The sequence below is a fragment of the Diachasmimorpha longicaudata genome, chromosome 8 (assembly GCF_034640455.1).
Source record: "Diachasmimorpha longicaudata isolate KC_UGA_2023 chromosome 8, iyDiaLong2, whole genome shotgun sequence".
Lineage (NCBI taxonomy): Eukaryota > Metazoa > Arthropoda > Insecta > Hymenoptera > Braconidae > Diachasmimorpha > Diachasmimorpha longicaudata.
In genome coordinates, this window is record NC_087232.1 from 3,241,630 (window position 1) to 3,259,413 (window position 17,784).

Sequence of the window (17,784 nt, forward strand, 5' to 3'; positions counted from 1 at the left end):
TCATTACTGAGTTCAGTCAGTGTAAAAAAAATGAACAAGAAGAAGCTTATTGCGTGTTGTCTGCGTCAGGCGTTTTTTTTATGGAATTGAGGAATTGGGGAATCCAATTTTTCGGGGGTGAGGCGAAGTGGTTCGTTTATTTCTTGCAGGAGAGGGGTTGTTCTATCGATTGGGTGTGATGGGTTTATGGGGCTATTCGATGTAGATAAAATCGATTGAATTTATTCTTGCCAATGAAAATTTGTGTATATAGATGTTACTGTTAAATTGACATGTGTTTGTTGAATTGTGCAATTAAAATACTTATCTTTACGATTGTATTTTGGAATATATTACTTATTAAAAGAAAACAATTTAGATTTGGTGAAGAGCTTTTTCTGTTTTTATATCTCGACTAGACTGGTTGTGTTTCTGAGCAATATTAAAAATTGTTGACAAAATTTATGACAATCTATTGCTTCTTCTTTTTCGATTTTTTCTTCTTTCGCAATTGCTGACGCTCCCAATAAGCTCTCCACGTCCTCTGAATCCGCTTTGCCGCACGTTGTCTCATAAAACCGTTGAGACTCTCCATGAAAGCTTTGCGCAATGTTGTCTCTCGTTCATTCTTCATTTCTACGTACTCTATCTCTTGAATTCTGAGGGTTTCCTATTGTCGACAAAAAAATATTATTATTATTGTTTTTAGTTCAATTTCAGAGTGCATCAGGGAGTACCTGGAGATTCTTCAGTTTATTTGCCAACAAATCCGATTCCGTTATCAGAGACTCCATTGTTCGATGCAATCCACCTACTTCGCTGTCGTATTTAGATAATATACTGAGGTAACATCGCTCCGCTTCTTTTCTGAGATCGGAGGATAAAAGAATCAATTGAAGGGAGTAGTAGAGAACATATAATCCTAGAGCTTGCGATGGGAAAAATAATCTTCATTCAGGAAAGGCAAATAACGTTACGCCTCTTTGCACAGTAAACAATTTGCAAATGGAACATACTATAAACATACACAAAAGGTTGTCAATATTTCAGAGAATGTAAGTTGAAAATTTAGTATGATCTCAACAGTGTAAATAAATCTAATATACAGGTTTCAACACTTTAAATAGAAGGAAACTACATTTCAATTTATGCCAATGAATAGAATCTATTAAAGTCTCAAGTAAATTAATTCAATTCAGTGCATATAACGTTCTATATGTCTGCACTTTCATCAATAAATTTCTATTCTTTTGTCAGTGTCTTGGAAACCAAATCAAGATTTTGTCGAAGGATATGTGGGATGTATCCCCCGTCTCGGATGAATCCATTCGGGAGAAATAATGTACCTCTCCGGTTGAGTTACCCAGGGGAACGCTCGCACCTTAATAAAAAAATAAGAGATAAAGCACTTTAATGATCCAACTCACCTCGTAACGTAGACATCCTTCTCCCGTTTCAAATTTTCTGCACAAGTTCTACGGTATTCAATCTCTCTGAATTCAATCTCAGCCGCTATCTGTTGCTTCTCAATTAGTGTCTCATCCATTATCGCCCTCATCTGTACCTCCAATGCTTCTCTGACGTAAAGGATATAAAACTATTGAATTGAAAATAGAACGCAAATAGTTCCTGCATAAGGTAAATTCTATAATTTATTTCGTAAAAATTCACTCTCGTCGGATGACTCATCACTGTGGGGACAAGCTATTCGGTAATTTTAGGAGAATATATCATGCCTTTTTTTGCAAAAGATAAAACTCTCGCAGTAAAAGATTTTATATTAATAGAAGTTTGCAAATTTGTTCAACTCCAAGGACTGCTCCACTTGGATCTCCTCCAAGTGAATTTCTACTGAATTTCTTGATTAATGTTTCAATTAGAACAGTATAAAACTTACCTTCTCTTTGTCATTTTCACTTTCTGCTGCAACTCAATTCTCTCTAACAACTCCCTCTCTCTGTTAATTTCTTCCTTAACTCGGTCTACCGAGGTTCGGTGTTCTCGCCGCGTGTCTTCTAGAGTTCCTCTCAAAACTTTGAGAAAATACCCACGAACAATTTATAAGGAAACATAATTAGACATCTAATTCATTTGATAGAGAAGCACTAATTTTCAACAGAATATTAACGTTCGAATAGAATGAAGAATTATCTGATTTTTGAGATGATCTAAGAATTTTTTAATGAAACGTGTCGGAAAATAAAATCCAATGGAATTTTCGAAGAATCGATTTATACGAGTATAAACTCACCCTCAGCTTCCTGGAGAGCTTTCCTCTCATTCACGAGGGCAGCTGCCAAATTAGTTGCTCGCTCACGTTCCTCTCGGGGTGATGTTCTCATTCGGGTCTCAATGATACGACTCAACTGTCTCAAACTCTGGATCAAATTCGCTAAATCTGTCGTATCCTCTTTGGTATATTCATGACCGCATGTATTGACTGATTCGAGGACTCGGGATGTCAAATTTGTGATAATTGTTCGCATTCTGCATATTGATACGTCACGGTCCATATTGTATTCCCACCCGAGATCATTAGTATTGGAGTTTACATTTCAAACTGTTTATCAAAAATTAATTTACAGTTGGACTGAATAGGTCTTTGTACGATTTGTATTTTTTTTATATCGAGAGTGCTTAATATGTATGGATACAAATGAATCATCTGTCTATAGCTGTTTCCAGTCCATCTCAGTATGTTATAGTTTTTGTAGTTTTTCTCCAAACAGCACCGAAATGTTTATAACGGTTGTAATAAATAGAACCAGAGAAGAAACAGAAAGAAATGAATGAACAAGGGCTCTTTTTGTCAAATGGGTCTAGAGGGTGAAATCTTTGGTCACTAAGAGTCATCAGTTGATCTGGAGGCATCATACGAGAAAGATATCCCTTCTGCGTGCGATAAATAAAAGATAAAAGATAAATAAACGATTAAAGTTCGTAGTCAAATCGTCTTAATATTATTTAGATCATCCCTCTCCCTAATCCAATATATGTTTTTCATAATTCTCGAGTAAAGTTTGATTGTAAAAAATTTTATGGAGCTGTCAGATATTTTTGTCGATAGTAACAAACTGTCAGGTAATTGTCCCCTAAAATCACCTAATCATTCCCAAGCGATACGCAGTGTAAACTAAAGTACCTGAAGACTTTGCCCATTTCTGAAAGTCTTAATTATTCATTACCTTACCAACTGCGTTTCCTGTCCTTTTCCTAGATCCTTTACCTAGCACCAGGGATATGAACTTGATATTGATGTGACCGGTGCATATTCAATACTGGAGGTGATTACATTGGGACGTACAGTTACTGCCTTCAGTAGTAGCATTAACGATCAAACAAGTGGCCATGCCTGGTTTGTCGGACATAAGTGTAGTTTCCGTGATGTGGGTGGGACATACTGTGGTCTCGTCAAATATTCATAATCTATGTCATAGATCTATGCCTCATGCGTCGCTAATAATCATTGCATTTTTGCTTTATTTCAGAATTCCTGGATTTTCCCGAATGAATTTTTAATTCACCAAACAAAGATTTTCTTGTGATGAAAATTATCTAGAATAAAAAATGATTAATTGCTTTGCTTCTCAAAATCATTTTCTCTTCCATAAAAGTCCCTCCTATATCGCCAAAACTGAAGTCCTGAGCATTCGCCTCCTCCAGTGTTAGCAAAAATTAACAAAAAATTATAATCATAAATTTTTATTCATTACCAAAATCCTGAATCCTCCACCTTCTCATTTTCTTCCTGTCCAATCACCAAAACAGAGCTATTCTCCAGTTTCCATTCTGCAATATTCTCAACCGGAAACAAATCGACCTAACCCATTAATCAATCAATATACAATCTAAGTTCCACAAACAATTCTACGTAATTAACGAATCCTAGAATCAAATGAAAATAAATCAATTTCCCAAAAGACCCAATTTCTCACATAATAAAAATCCTTTCAAAAGAAAAAATCAGTATTTCCGTTGGCCTCAAATTCGTAAAAAAAAATCATAAACTTTCTCAAAATATTTTATGTTCTCAATGAGAATCAACCCCTCCCCTGTTCCAGCTTAAAAAATACAGCGCCTCCCTAATTACCTCAGCACTCGTCCAATTAATTCCATCTCACCTCATTTTCCGGAAGAAAGCTCCCCGTTCCAGCCCCAAAAACAGAAAATAAAATAGCTCCTCCGGTGAATTTACCAGAGCCCCCGTCAAAGTTTTCACCGCGCCGATCAATGGCGCATGCGCCTACAGGTCACGTGACCAGTGCTGCCCCGGAGAGCATGCGCGTCTTCTCCCAGGGCCAAAAAGCATTACGGTGGTTATCAGTGATCCTCATTGCAGTACGTAACCTGCCATCCGTGCTATTGAGACAAAAATAAAACTAAGTTTTCAACATTTTCATTCACTCGAAAAAAGTAATCAGAGAACAACTGCACAATGACGAGATTATTAAGTGCGACTCATGAGGTACGAGACCTAAATGGGCAGTGACTGAGTTCACACCAATCCAATCAATGGTCTCCACAATCGTCACCTGATAGACTACGAAAAACATCCAAAACATTTGATGGAAATATAAAAATCAGTGAAAAAAAAAATACGAAACATGGCGTATCGTGGGGTGAAGGGCTCCGACCCATTTGTGTCAAAAACCTCCAGGAATGAGCGTTTTGCGCAAATGTCCAAGCAGGAGCAAATTATACAGCAGAAGAAAATGGAAATACAGGCAAAAATGCAGGAGATGAAGAGCAAACAGGCCAGTGAGACTGTTAAAAAATCGTCGACGAACAGTGAAAATCCTGCTGGGGAAAATAATTCTGCTGTCAAGTGAGTGATTTTTTTCTGCATTCGATTCGCTTTTTTGAAGCTTTCAATGCCGATTCGATGGGTCGATGAAGATAGTCAACAAATTAGCGAATTTTTAACGTGTCATGGTTCATTCATAACTTATTATTTATTTTTCTTTACCCATTTTACTTTGAGAGGAGATGAGGTTAACAGTGGATTAACCTAAATATTCAATAACTCGTCATTAACGAATTATATCATTTTACAACTTGCAAAATTTTTTTTCCTGTGACATTATGTGGATAATGAACGATATTTATATTTTCTGATTCATGTACAGCTTCAGTCAACTATTTCATTGCCATTTCCAATACCTTAAGCAATAAAATGGCATTCATACCGCAGAAACCAGCCGACTCCAGACCCCCCCGCCCCCCCAATGTCACGATAACAGGCTATTACCTCCTAAAAATAATCCACCTCCAATCGTGAATCCAACCCACCTACTCAACCCCCTCGAAATGAATCACTCAGCTGATTCCCTCGTAGCCTCTAGGTCACCAGCGATTAGAGATAAGTTTTATTTATAGGAAAGAGGACGAGAAGCCACCGTCCCAGCCCACCGTCAATTTATTCGCCAACGACGGTAGCTTCCTAGACCAATTCAAGAAAATAGCGCATAAAGCTCCATCAACAAAGCCCGAAGTTTCCCAAAAGCCGGAAGAAAAGCGAGAAGACAGATCGGACCGGGGAGACAGAACCGAGAGAACCGAAAAACTCTACGAAACCCGCGAGAGACGATGGAACGGTGACAAAAACCGAGACTGGGAGAGAAGAGACAGACGAAGAAACGAGAGCCGCTGGGGTAGGAGTTCTGAGCGTCGAAGAAGCTCTTCCTCGAGCCCATCGCCCCCTAGGCACAGATCCTCACCATCTCCAGATCCTAGAAGGCCCTCTTATCATCAAATGAACGGTCCCCGTCCCCAATTTCCTCCTCCTTGTCACCAGAGCCTGCAGTCACAGGCGATGGCCCCCCTCGTGCCTCCCGCCATGATCCAGATGACTAAAGTTCCACCTCCAACTCTCAGGCACATCAATCCCGTCAATGTTCCAAGGGCTCCTCTCGTTCAGATGCCCATGAAAACCGAGGGCTTCTCCGTGGAGGCCCCGAAGATGTCTCTTCCGCCTCCTCACATGATTAGACCACCACCTCCACCCATAAGGCTCCCTCCAGCTGTTCCCAATACCACGATTCCACCACCGAGCATTCCCATGCAAAATCTGACACAAGTTCCACCAACACCTCAACACCTAGTCCCTCAAACCCGCGGGGGAATGAGTAATTTAGGGCTCCCGGGACCAATTCCACCGAATATTCCCACCAATGTTCCTCCTCCAGGGCTTCTACCACCCATGACTCAAATGCCACCGAACATGGTGGGGCTGAATCCCCTGGTAACAACGTCCGGCACCATCGGAGTGACAAGTGTTCCCAGTGTTCCTAGTGTCCCTAATATTCCACCACCAGTTATGCCACCGATTATCATTTCGGCACCTCCACCCGTCCATGGAGTTGGGGGGATGAATGCTGTTCCAACAGTACCACCACCCAATCTCAATGTTCCACCGCCCAGTGTGCCACCCGGAATCATTCAAGGGAATGGAAGTGCTAGCTGTATGATAGGGCCGGGATTCCCGGTGGCTAATGTTCAGGTTCCACCACCGGCAAGAGCACCGGCGGCCAATATTAGTGGAGGCATTGCAGGTAAATTACTGTTCTTAGGTCTCACTGCTCAATGGTAGTTTTGAGGATGTTTATTTAAACTCGAAAATATGGATTTGAAAAAATTTGTTCCTTTTCCAATTGAGAGACAAAGTTATTCTGTTCAAATGTAGAAAAACGTCAATCTGTCAACTTGTATTTATTATTTAAAAATTAAGTCAACAATCGATTGAGTTTTGATGAGATTTCCATTGGTGATAGTACTATAGTGTGAAAAAATTGGAAAAGTAGAATTATATAAAACGTTGAAGTACAACGTTCCATATTCTCTACATCTAATGATTTTATCGAGACTGCCAGTAATCTAAATTATTGGCGTCAAATAATTATTTTTTTTACTAACAAATTGCTTTGCAAAAAGCAGCGTTTCTACTGAATTATTGAGAATTTTGGTACTGTCTTTAGGTCGTAATTTTCCGGTAGAAGCTGAACAATTGGCGAGAATAGTGGCTGATTGTGGTGATGCCATTGAGCAAGAAGTACGCGAGAAGAATGCCCAAGATCCCAAGCTATGGTAACTACTGTCCTCACTGACTCCTTCAGCATGAATTAAAATTCCTCATTTCCTCTTGTGCTTAACACACGGATTACTTCACGTTCAACTAACAAGTTAAATCCACAGAATGCACAATGTATTTGTAAATTGCCACTTCCTCGAATAAGGCATTATGAATGGTCTTTGAACACCATCTTTTCTCATTAATTCTCATTTCAAGAATCTTCATTCCTCGTAGTTCTTATTATTTTGAAAAAAAAAACGTATTTATGTTTAAATGGCTGTCTTCCTTTCTCTACTAATATCTAAATTTATTAGATCAAAATTAATCGACAATTGCTTTTATTTTTCCTACTTAAAATTGATGAGAACTATTTTGAACAATAAAATGGGAGAATTTTGTCTTACTTTTCCCATCTTGACAACCAAAATTTAAAAACACATCAATAAAATTGATGATTGGATGATATTTGTTACTCTTCCTAATTAAGGAAAGGATAGAATGTCAAAAAAAATTATGACATTGTAAAGACGTCCAATTAGATATTATTCTGAGCAAAAAGTCGTCTTTAATGGATTAATTGGAATGATGATTTATCGCTCACGATCCTTTATTCCACATTCATTCATTGCTTCTAATGTCACTCTCTTCATACGTCTGTATACCCACTGACTTCACACCGAATTTATTTCTAAGCTTCTTGCTTACTTTACTTGTTAAGCTTTTTTGCGACCTCAATTAGATAATGAAACGTTTTTGCTACTGTTAGACGGTATTTTAGTACAATTATGTAATTGGGGCCTGTCCAAGGTTTCCAGAGGTTCAGAAAATCAAGTCTGAATTAGTATTCCAGTCAATTTTCATTGGAAGATCGCTGATTGTATTGCTAAAAAATAAGTTTTTAGAAACTCAAGTGTTTTTCAAATTTTTATAATGAAGTTGTTTATTATTTTCGTTTTTTGTATGAATTATTTCCATTTTTTCCTTAAATTGTTCTCATTATATTCACCACTCACGTAAATAATTAAAAGAATGACTCGAGAATTGATTCATAAAAAAACCATTCCATTCCGTATTTTGACCCTTAGGTGGGTTGTCTTTCGAACGGTATCTCGATTATTTTTCTATCTTCGTAATCTGAAATATATCACGTTTTCCATAGCATTTTACGTCACGCAAGAGTCCCTAAAACACACGACTGATTTCATTTGATAGATATTATCACAAGGAATATGTTGACGTTAAAATAATTCAATTCAGTCACGCAGTGCTAGATATATTGAAGGAAAAAAGTTATTGAGAAATTGCTGTATCTTATAAAATACTTGACCGGTAGAATCAATTATGTGAGGGAATTCCAGATTTAGCGTTTCAACTTTTTTCGTTTTCTTATGTAAATTTATTTGAAAAATGCCGACAAATTTGCAGAGGCATTCAGACATACATACAAACATTTTGTCAAAATAATATCTTTTGTCGGAAACAATGAACTGTTGGATAAATATGGAGATTATAATCTCACGTTTCATGAAATCATATACAATTTCTAGGTGAAATTAGGCTCCCACTTGGAAGCGAAAATCAAATAAAATTAAATATTCCCAAAGAGCGTTTTGAGAGACAATTAGGAAATGTGTTCGATAGAGAGGGAATTCTAAATGTATAACTTGTCATGGCTACTAATACTATAACAGCAATTAGATACAATGAGATAAGAATGAGCCAGTTTATTTCCTTATATTATTCATAAAAAAATCCATTGAATATGTTCATGAAGCAAATTGGAAGTTGAAGAACATATCAGATTATCGAAATGAAGAAAGTAACTGAGATAGAGTTCGAAAGATCATTAACTTGGGCCTCATATAATTAATTTATGTATCGTTTTGTACTTAAAATTTTTTATAATATTCTCTGGTACAGTAATCAAATTTTGGCATTTTCTCGTAATCGTATGATTGATAAAGAATAAAATCAGTAATTTGGATACTTCATTAGGCGTAAATTTCACTCGACAGAGTTTTAAGTATTGTTTTAATCAAGGTTTCTGCACCAAAAGCAAAGTGCAGCGTATCTGCAGTACAGGGGGTTGGTGGCCAAATTTCGTGCTGAAAAGGCTGATAAAGATGGGAGTAAGAAGGGTCCTGGTGCAGAGCCATACTGCCCGGAAGAGGCACTCAGTGACAATGATGATATTGATAAAACAACTATTAGAGGTTTATCGCAGAACGGTGAGGAATACCTTTTTCATTATTACTCGGTCATTGCACTTTTGTTCTTCATTTGTCCTATTCGTTATTTATTTTAAACCCCTATTCCTGCATGGTCTTCTCAGGAGCTCGTCTCCAGCATGAGACGATTTTATTTCAAATTTATTTGTTCATTTTAAACGTAATTAATTGATTGTATCCAAAGTAACGAGTCCTCTTCAGTATCGAAAGAACTAATTCATTTCTAATTGACATAGTCTTCATTTATATAAAAGAAATATTGTTTTCACTGTTTTTTACTCATCGTATGTCACGTTTATAACGGAATGAAGGTGTAATGTATCAATTAATTATCTTTCTTCGTTCTTCACGTTCGTTAAAAAATATTTTGTGTTTGGATTTAGATATTTCAAAAGAAGAAAGCAGAGAGGAACGGAAACGAAAGCGACGGAGTCGCTGGAGTGAGCCAGATAATAAAATTTCTATTCCCAGGGTGATTGTTCCATCAGTTATCCCTGGAGTACCTCCCACAATACCTATTCGCCCACCGGGGTTGGTAGTCCCGGGGCAAGGGTTATCTGTTATGCCACCAAAAGGACAGAATGCCAAAGGGAAGAATCCCATGCTCACGAAAATATGTAGGAATGATCCTGCATTGATACAGTACGCCAGACAAACCTTTGGAACATTGGATCTGGGTGAAGAGCAGTGGAAAAAAGCTGAGGATCATTACAAGGTAATTGCCAACATTTTCAGTTTATTAATATCCTTCCGAAAAGTTGAGTTGATACGAACTGAATTGATGATTGCCATAAGTTGTCAGTCTTAATTATCAAATTCAACCATCTTTATATTGATTTTTTGCAATTGTATTTCCAGATCAATCTCCTATATCAAAATTTATTGAAAAAACGAGAAGAAGTTAAACGCTTAGAATCCCAGGGAAAGCATAAATATGAATACGACAGTGATGAGGAGACTGAAGGTGGTACATGGGAGCATAAAATAAGATCAGCTGAGATGGAGGCGACGCAAATATGGGCTGACGAGCTGACAGCTCAGGCAGAGGGTAAACATCATATTGGCGATTTCTTGCCGCCAGATGAGCTCAAGAAGTTTATGGAACAGTACAGTGCCCTCAAGCAAGGAAAGGAGCCTGATCTTAGTGATTACAAGGAGTACAAACTTAAGGAAGATAATATAGGTAATGATGAGAAGTATTATGCCATATTATGAAACCATTAGATTAATTCTAGGGTCATGTTCTGCCTTAGCTCGTTACGTCGAGTTTTTCTTGCCATATTTAGGATAATTTCCAGAACTTGAAGTGTCATTTATCTGTAAAGCCATGGTTATGATGATATTAATTACGTCGTAATGGATTTTCCAACTTCAAAGCGATGTATTATGCCTTAAGAGCGTTAATATTCTGTTTTAGTAAATCATATTATTGATGAAGAGCAGTTTTGGAGACGTAAATTCAAAAAAAAAATAAACGGAATGAAATTGTTTTGAAAACGAAATAGTTTTATAGTAGAGAAGTAATATTTCACAAGAAACATCAGTGAAAATTTTGTTGTTAAGACTCATTCTCACGAAAATTCATTGTAGAATGATACTGATACGTTCATTCTTTTATTCTATTCCACTATTTCATACTTTACAATCTCGAATGCCTGCTCACAAGTTTCTTTTCATTGTAAAGTTGAAAAAGATTCTTTGAAAAGAAAAAAAAAGGATTGGCTTTCACTCTATCTCGAAGTATTGGCCAGTGAAGACAGTTAGCCTCGTTTCCCTCTACTTTTTACTGAATTTATTTATCGATCGACTTGAAATTAATTTGTGCTCATTTTTTGTCCAGGTTTTCAGATGTTACAGAAACTGGGCTGGAGTGAAGGTCAAGGATTGGGCAGTGAGGGGAGTGGACGTGTGGAACCAGTAAATAAGTACGTTCTCAATTTTATTGTTTCTCAATGCAATGAGTGAAGGGTCTGGAATCTAATAAAGGCACGTTTTCTAGGGCAACTAGTAGACTGGACAGCGCTGGGCTAGGGTCTGAAAGACCGGACAACATATCACGGGATGATGATGAATTTGATGCATATAGGAAGAGAATGATGCTCGCATATCGATTTAGACCGAATCCGCTGGTGATTAATGACTTTTTTCATTGATATTCATCAATATTCTCGATGCATATGCTATTTCAACCATGAAAATTCCATTATGATGGTTAAAACACATGAAATACTACAAAAAAAAAAAAACTATTGATTTTTAGAAAACTACATTTTTTTATAGAGAATTGAATTTGTTTTTGAATTGAGAGATCACAATTTTTAATCTCATTATTTTTCCATTTGTTGCAGAATAATCCTCGAAGGCCTTACTACTGATCCAATCCAGCATCACACGGTCGTGAATTTTTGTATGATAAATTCGTTCGCGAGTATCAAATTTTCTATCAAAGAATCAAAGTGAGACAATGCTATTTTATATATATCTTATGATTTGAATCTGTTCATTTTAAAGAATTGTATCGTATTATCTATGTTGTTGACAACTCGCAAGTTGTCAAATACATGAATTTGTTTATAAAACGGTGATTTCAATCCGTCACTGATCGCAATAATACCCTGATTGATACTAGTATCAATGGATATCACGAAAATCATCAAAAATGTCTATCAATGAAAAATTCCAAGAAAACTCCATAATTCCCATCACATTAATTGCTTTAGTTCCATGTGAATAGATGTAATTCAGTTGATGAACACATGAAAAGGGTCGCTGACACTCATTCATTCTCGATGGTTTATGTCATCAATTATCTGCCTCATTACGTCCCGCAATGGCAATGAAATGAAAATTAAAACAAGAGTAAATGAGGTGATTAATAGAGGGAGGTCGATGACACGGATTAAATTTCAAATCTTGGAATGAAGTTTTCTTCTCCCAATTTCTCATGTATAATCTATCAGGATCCCCCAAGAAATAGAAAGTTGCAAGACAATTCTTCACTAATTATAAACGCACTCTTTTTCTAGGTCAATGACTAACCCCACTAATTGTCGTGTATTTCAATTAATCTGCGCGTCGCTCCGTACCTTGACAACCAGCAGTTCAAGATCATTCTGATTTCTAACAATTATGAGAACCTTCGACATTTTAAGTGTAGAGTGGTTCCCATTCAATCCCTAACGAGCTCGTTAAGATTTCTTAATTTCATCGCCTCCACTGTAAGTTATAAAAATTTAATATGGAGAGTCTCATGTGAATTTACCTCGAGAATTTCTTTTTCCGTTGGGAGACGTGGAAAATTTGAATGTAAACATACCTTTATTACTTTTAATTCAAACATTACTTTTAAGTGAATGCAAAGCTGAAGTTAATATATTGGACTAAGGAACCGTAATAATTCATTTTGCTCTTTTTTCCTGTTGAATGAAGGTTTCCTAATCATTTAGGATTATAGTTTTGTGAGTTAGGGAATTAGCCCTTTATTACACAAAATGTTCAAAAATATAATTTTTCATTTCGCATCCGCGCGGTGCGTGACAGACTTTTCCTTCAATTGTTCGCTAATGAATCAATGGAGTCATGAATATCTGAATTTTTAACGTGTGAATACAAATATATTACACGTTAAGAAATATGTTTTTTAATTTTTTCAGTCTTACATGTCTTAATACGTGGTTAGCAGAATCTTTTAAAAGACTAGTCAATTATTTTTAATGTTTAGTTTAAACATATTACGCTCTAGTCTTTGGCTCTCACTTTCAACTAGTGACACCGAGATCTCTCCGCTGGCAGAGAGAAAACAAAGAGAGTTCCCAAAATGTCAGTAAAAGTGTGAAATAAAAACAAAATTACAGTCCCCTCCGGTAAGTACAGCTGTTTTACTACGAAATTAAATGAAGATTAAGTTAGCAAGGCATCCTATTTGATTACAATAATTTACCTATCCTTTCATCCACAATTCTAACAACCCTTACTCCACAATTAATATGAACATTATACTTTATTACAGAATTACCCATCCAAAAGCCAACACAAACAGTTGAAGTTTTTTTAAGCAGCTGAAATTTGTTGAGAATAATATAGCGTGAAGTCCGGTAAACAAGCCACGGACTACGATTTAAATAGCCCCTCGTTGTTCGAATGCTTCACTCGGGTTGTTAAAAACATTGGTTGTGGCACAAATATGAGAAAATACCAGTTAAGCAGGACCGAGGTAATCGTTTCTCCAATTAAAGTAGCCAATACTTATGTATGTGTGTGTCTTGTACGTTTATCAAGAACAAACGTGAAACGCTATTTCCGGTAAAACTGATCCATTTTTCGTGGCAGGGTACCTCGGGGGCAAAAAAAATGCTGGGGCAAAAAATACATTCAAGATATATACAAAAAATTGCTCAATGCAGTAACGTATGTTCACTATTTACCTTAATTTTTCTCGCCTTTCACCTGTTACAAAATTTTTTGTAGATTTTTTTTTCACGTCCGCATCTGTGGCAGTGAAGGTGCGCATTTTGATTTTCAGTTACCTGAAAATGAACGCTCTATGTAAAATTATATAGCGATGAGTGAGTTATAACTTTGTGAAACAGATTGGGGAACAATAGGTCTGAGAAACGATAAAAAATACAGAGGTAGATGGAGATGTTGAGTCGGAGAAATTTCGTAGAAATTATCTCAATAGAATAAGTTGTCCACTAAGTGACAAATTTCAGGATCGAAAATGGGTGAATTTATAGGATCGTTTAGGGCAATTTGCAAGATACTTTGACACGCTCAACTGAGTATCATTAAATGAAATATCCTTTCCAACAAGTGATAATCATTAATATCCACAGAAGACTAATTATAAAACAAGATATTAGCGTTTCTCCGAATTAAGAACATCGAGCATAACTGAAATCGTTTAAAAATCTGTTAGAGATCAAGAAGCAATAGAAATAGGGAATTAACTGAGTAAATAAAAATCTATAACTTGAAGTCGTGCTGGTATGCTCAAGGTAGTTTAATTCGATATGATATCACATTACAACGCGTTTGACTTTCAATGCGCCATATATAAATGTATAAACGCACTTAACGTTCTCTCCTACGCGTTAAGAATATGATCAAATGGTTTTCGATAGTTGCATTTGCACCGGTGGAATCGGATCGCTCGACAAGAGGGGGGCACATGTTAGCCAATGAAAGTGTTAAGACACTGGGTGAAGAATAAATTGTACGGTGCCTTGTTGGTATCGTACTCATACATCGGTTCATGAATATCCTGCAATGTTATTTGGAATGAATCCAAGAGTTAGTCACGATTCTTGGGGAAGAAGATGAAGATTCACAAGACCATTCAACTCGTTGGATGCATCACATGTTTCATTGCATCCGGTGGTGATTATGCGAAAATGGGTTCAAGGATATTTTTTTAGGCGCACGAACATGAAGATTTTGGATTTGGTGAGCGGCTGAGCACGGCGCCTTCCCTTTCTTAGCCTTCTAGTTTATTTATAAGGAAAAAATTTCGGAAAAAAATGAGTATTTGGAAATCATTTCAGGAAATTTGCATTTTTAGGGCCACACGTGACAGACACCATCTGAAGATAATTGTACACGACATGTACAGAATTTTATACAAAATGTACGGTAATTACTTTAAAATGTTCTAAAAAACGTTTGGTCGTAAGAGAAAAAAAATCGAGTTCGAGAGGACCTATAAGCCGTTTGGTCTATGCTTCGCGTGTTAGAAGGCCGCATTTCATAATTTATTATCTCGTAAACTTTGTAATGCAGCTAGGTTTTTCATCCGCGGTAACATAAGCATATATATATGAAAAATAAGGGGACCATGTATGTTGACAATTTAATGTAATCTGCATCTCAAATCGCATTCTACTGTCCTGAACATTAATAGTCAGCTGTTCATGACATTTCACGCTGTCTCCAAAAAGACTTGAATAGTTACAAGAATATTAACTAGGAAATTATTGAAAATTGAAATTGAATTAACTCTATTGGTAAATTTTTACTCTAGATCCCAGGTGACGTCAATATTATAACGGATAAATATCAAAAGCTAAAATGTCTACATGAAATGTAACAAGTGCATTTATGCGATACACTGAGAAGCCACTCATTGGATGAGAGGTATCTGGGAAACGTAGTTTGACGGCTTTTTACGCTCTGATAAACTTGTAGTATATTACGGTCATCCCTCGGTTATCGGGTCGAGTCAGTAGGCACTATCCGTTCAACACACAGGATGAATTATTCGCATGAGTGAAACTTGGGTGATACCCACTACAGAGCTTTCGCTTTTCAAAAATCATTGGTTATTTTTTTTTTTGACGAATTTATGACGAATAAATTGGAAGTTTTAGGAAAGTGCTGCGCTGGATGGAGCTCTAGACGATCAATGATCGGGATTGACACTTGAAACTTTTCCTAGAGTTCGTGAAGAGATATGGGAGGTCGTTTATTTAGCTGTCAAACGATAATTAATGGCTACGTTTAGAAGAAATTATTAGAATTTTTCTACTAATTGTGGAAAGCGTCAACTCAGAATTACCTGATGATTTATTGTGATGGCTTTACGAGCTTCGTACCGATCACACGATAAATTCGGAGATTTCTACACAGAGAAAAAACTAGTTCTGCTGAAAAATTCCATGTTCCTCTAAAGAGACCTTTGCCGCATTGAATCAGTTTACTTCTCGAGAAAAAAGAAAGTTTCCCCTGAAACATAATCATTTTTGTAGTAATTTCCGTAATCGTTCTCGTGAAGCATTCAGTAGTTGACATGAATCACTATAATTACAATATTATAAAGAATTGGATTTTACAATAATTAAGATTTGTTTATCTTCATCGAAATTTTAAAAATAATAAAATGGTTGATAATTTAATTTTTTCCCGAACTACCCTGACAGAAGGTGAGTGAATCACCGATGATCAACCAGGGATGTGCCAGAACTGGGCGAGTCTCGGCCTATCGTTGACAATAGGACCAACGGAATGCCAAATCTCATGCCAGAGTAGCAGAGTGCGGACACATTTATTTCCAAAATTGTAAATTGAAAATTTAATTGCTGTTATATGTAACGTAATATCACTTTGGTTCAAAAATTATGTAATCTATGTACTGTAAAAAACTCATAGATTCCCTCACTCTAAACTACATTAAAAAATATTTTCAAACATTAATTTTTCAATTTACTATGAACTGCCTATTTTTGGATAAGTATATTAGTTCTACAGAAACCCAAAATTCGATAGAGGTAATTATCTCTCTCACTATAATCATAGAGTTTTGTAATTAAATTGCTCATGAAACTCGTCGAAATAGACTGGTCAAGGTTTCGTAAATAATAATAATTGTTTTTCATGTAATGCAACTCCAGAAGAATTCTGTATTAACCAAAATTACTTGACATTTCCTATTCGTCACATTAATTATGGAAAACATTTTATGAAACGTCATGTAAAACGGAGATTCTGGTAATTAAATTCACATTAGAACTATCGTTTTTTTAACGGCAATATTAAAAAAGAGACGATGGGCATTATGATTTAGCAATTGCATTAACACCCACCATTAAAATTTACAACGTGCAAATGGGTGGAGTACATTTCAAAATGGATCCAGCAGGTGATCATTTTGGTAAAAAAGGGGCGAGATGATTTACGACGCCTTTGTAGTGCGAAGTAACGTTTTCGGAAGATGTCTGGGGCAAAACAGGCCGAGTCTAATTTTTCCGAACGAATCATTTCATTTTCATCATAGCATATGAATAAATAACGTCATTTTTAACAACTGAAAAAACGCCGTTGAAAAATAGTGTAACACAATTGTTAACCTTTAGTGGCACCGATTTTTTGCGATACCTACGTTTTTGCTTTTTTGAGAAATTCCACTTGCCACGTTACCAAGGGCTAATTTCCACCACTCGATCATCCCTTCTGTTGACAGCAGTGATCGACACCTAATGAACGTTATTTTTTGTCAATTTTTTTACTGAATAAATTTATTATCTCGCTTACCTGACCTACTACCTGACTCCAAGAGGATTGTCACTCCTATTTGACCGGATTTATCGTTACCTTAACACAATTTGTCGATTTTTCCGAACCTCTGGCTGGCAGACTTGACCTTTGGCCTCAGTATTTTTGGCACAAGTACGACCCCTTGCTCTCAGACACACCATATACATGGCGTTTTTTAATGCCACATTTGAGACACAATCCCCCATTCACATATTATCTCGCTCTCCCACTCCTTCCTCTCTCTCTCTCTCTCGGCTCATAAAAACGTCATAAAACCGTTGCACCTCCTCAGAAGGAAATAGCGGGCTGCACGGTGGTGCGCAGTGGAGGCCAGAGGGCAAAGAGGGGGGCGCACTCTCACCTGATGTGATCCAGCATATCACATGGCTCTCCATCTCCACTCTTTCTTCGGTGTCATAAAGTGAGATGGCGTTACTCATACTCCGTGGACACAATAATAACCGCACGGTGAATTACATA

At 36.7% G+C, this 17,784-nt stretch overlaps 2 protein-coding genes across 2 annotated transcripts; one reads left to right on the forward strand and one right to left on the reverse strand.

The window, feature by feature from the left end:
* Positions 1 to 226: 226 nt before the first annotated feature.
* LOC135165609 (uncharacterized protein KIAA2012 homolog) lies at positions 227 to 17,660 on the reverse strand. The gene is made up of 10 exons (XM_064127058.1): positions 17,302 to 17,660; positions 17,150 to 17,243; positions 15,830 to 15,996; positions 13,701 to 13,802; positions 3,165 to 4,338; positions 2,231 to 2,539; positions 1,877 to 2,012; positions 1,407 to 1,556; positions 717 to 846; positions 227 to 649 (listed from the first exon to the last, which is right to left on the reverse strand). The coding sequence occupies exons 6-10, from the start codon at positions 2,490 to 2,492 to the stop codon at positions 452 to 454; spliced, it is 876 nt and encodes a 291-aa protein (XP_063983128.1). The 5' UTR covers positions 2,493 to 2,539; positions 3,165 to 4,338; positions 13,701 to 13,802; positions 15,830 to 15,996; positions 17,150 to 17,243; positions 17,302 to 17,660; the 3' UTR covers positions 227 to 451.
* Positions 4,319 to 11,855, forward strand: LOC135165597 (arginine-glutamic acid dipeptide repeats protein-like). Its single transcript, XM_064127037.1, has 9 exons — positions 4,319 to 4,804; positions 5,356 to 6,530; positions 6,954 to 7,062; positions 9,089 to 9,276; positions 9,660 to 9,991; positions 10,135 to 10,459; positions 11,117 to 11,201; positions 11,276 to 11,405; positions 11,625 to 11,855. Exons 1-9 carry the CDS (start codon positions 4,584 to 4,586, stop codon positions 11,649 to 11,651), a joined length of 2,592 nt encoding a protein of 863 aa, XP_063983107.1. The 5' UTR covers positions 4,319 to 4,583; the 3' UTR covers positions 11,652 to 11,855.
* Positions 17,661 to 17,784: the final 124 nt, after the last annotated feature.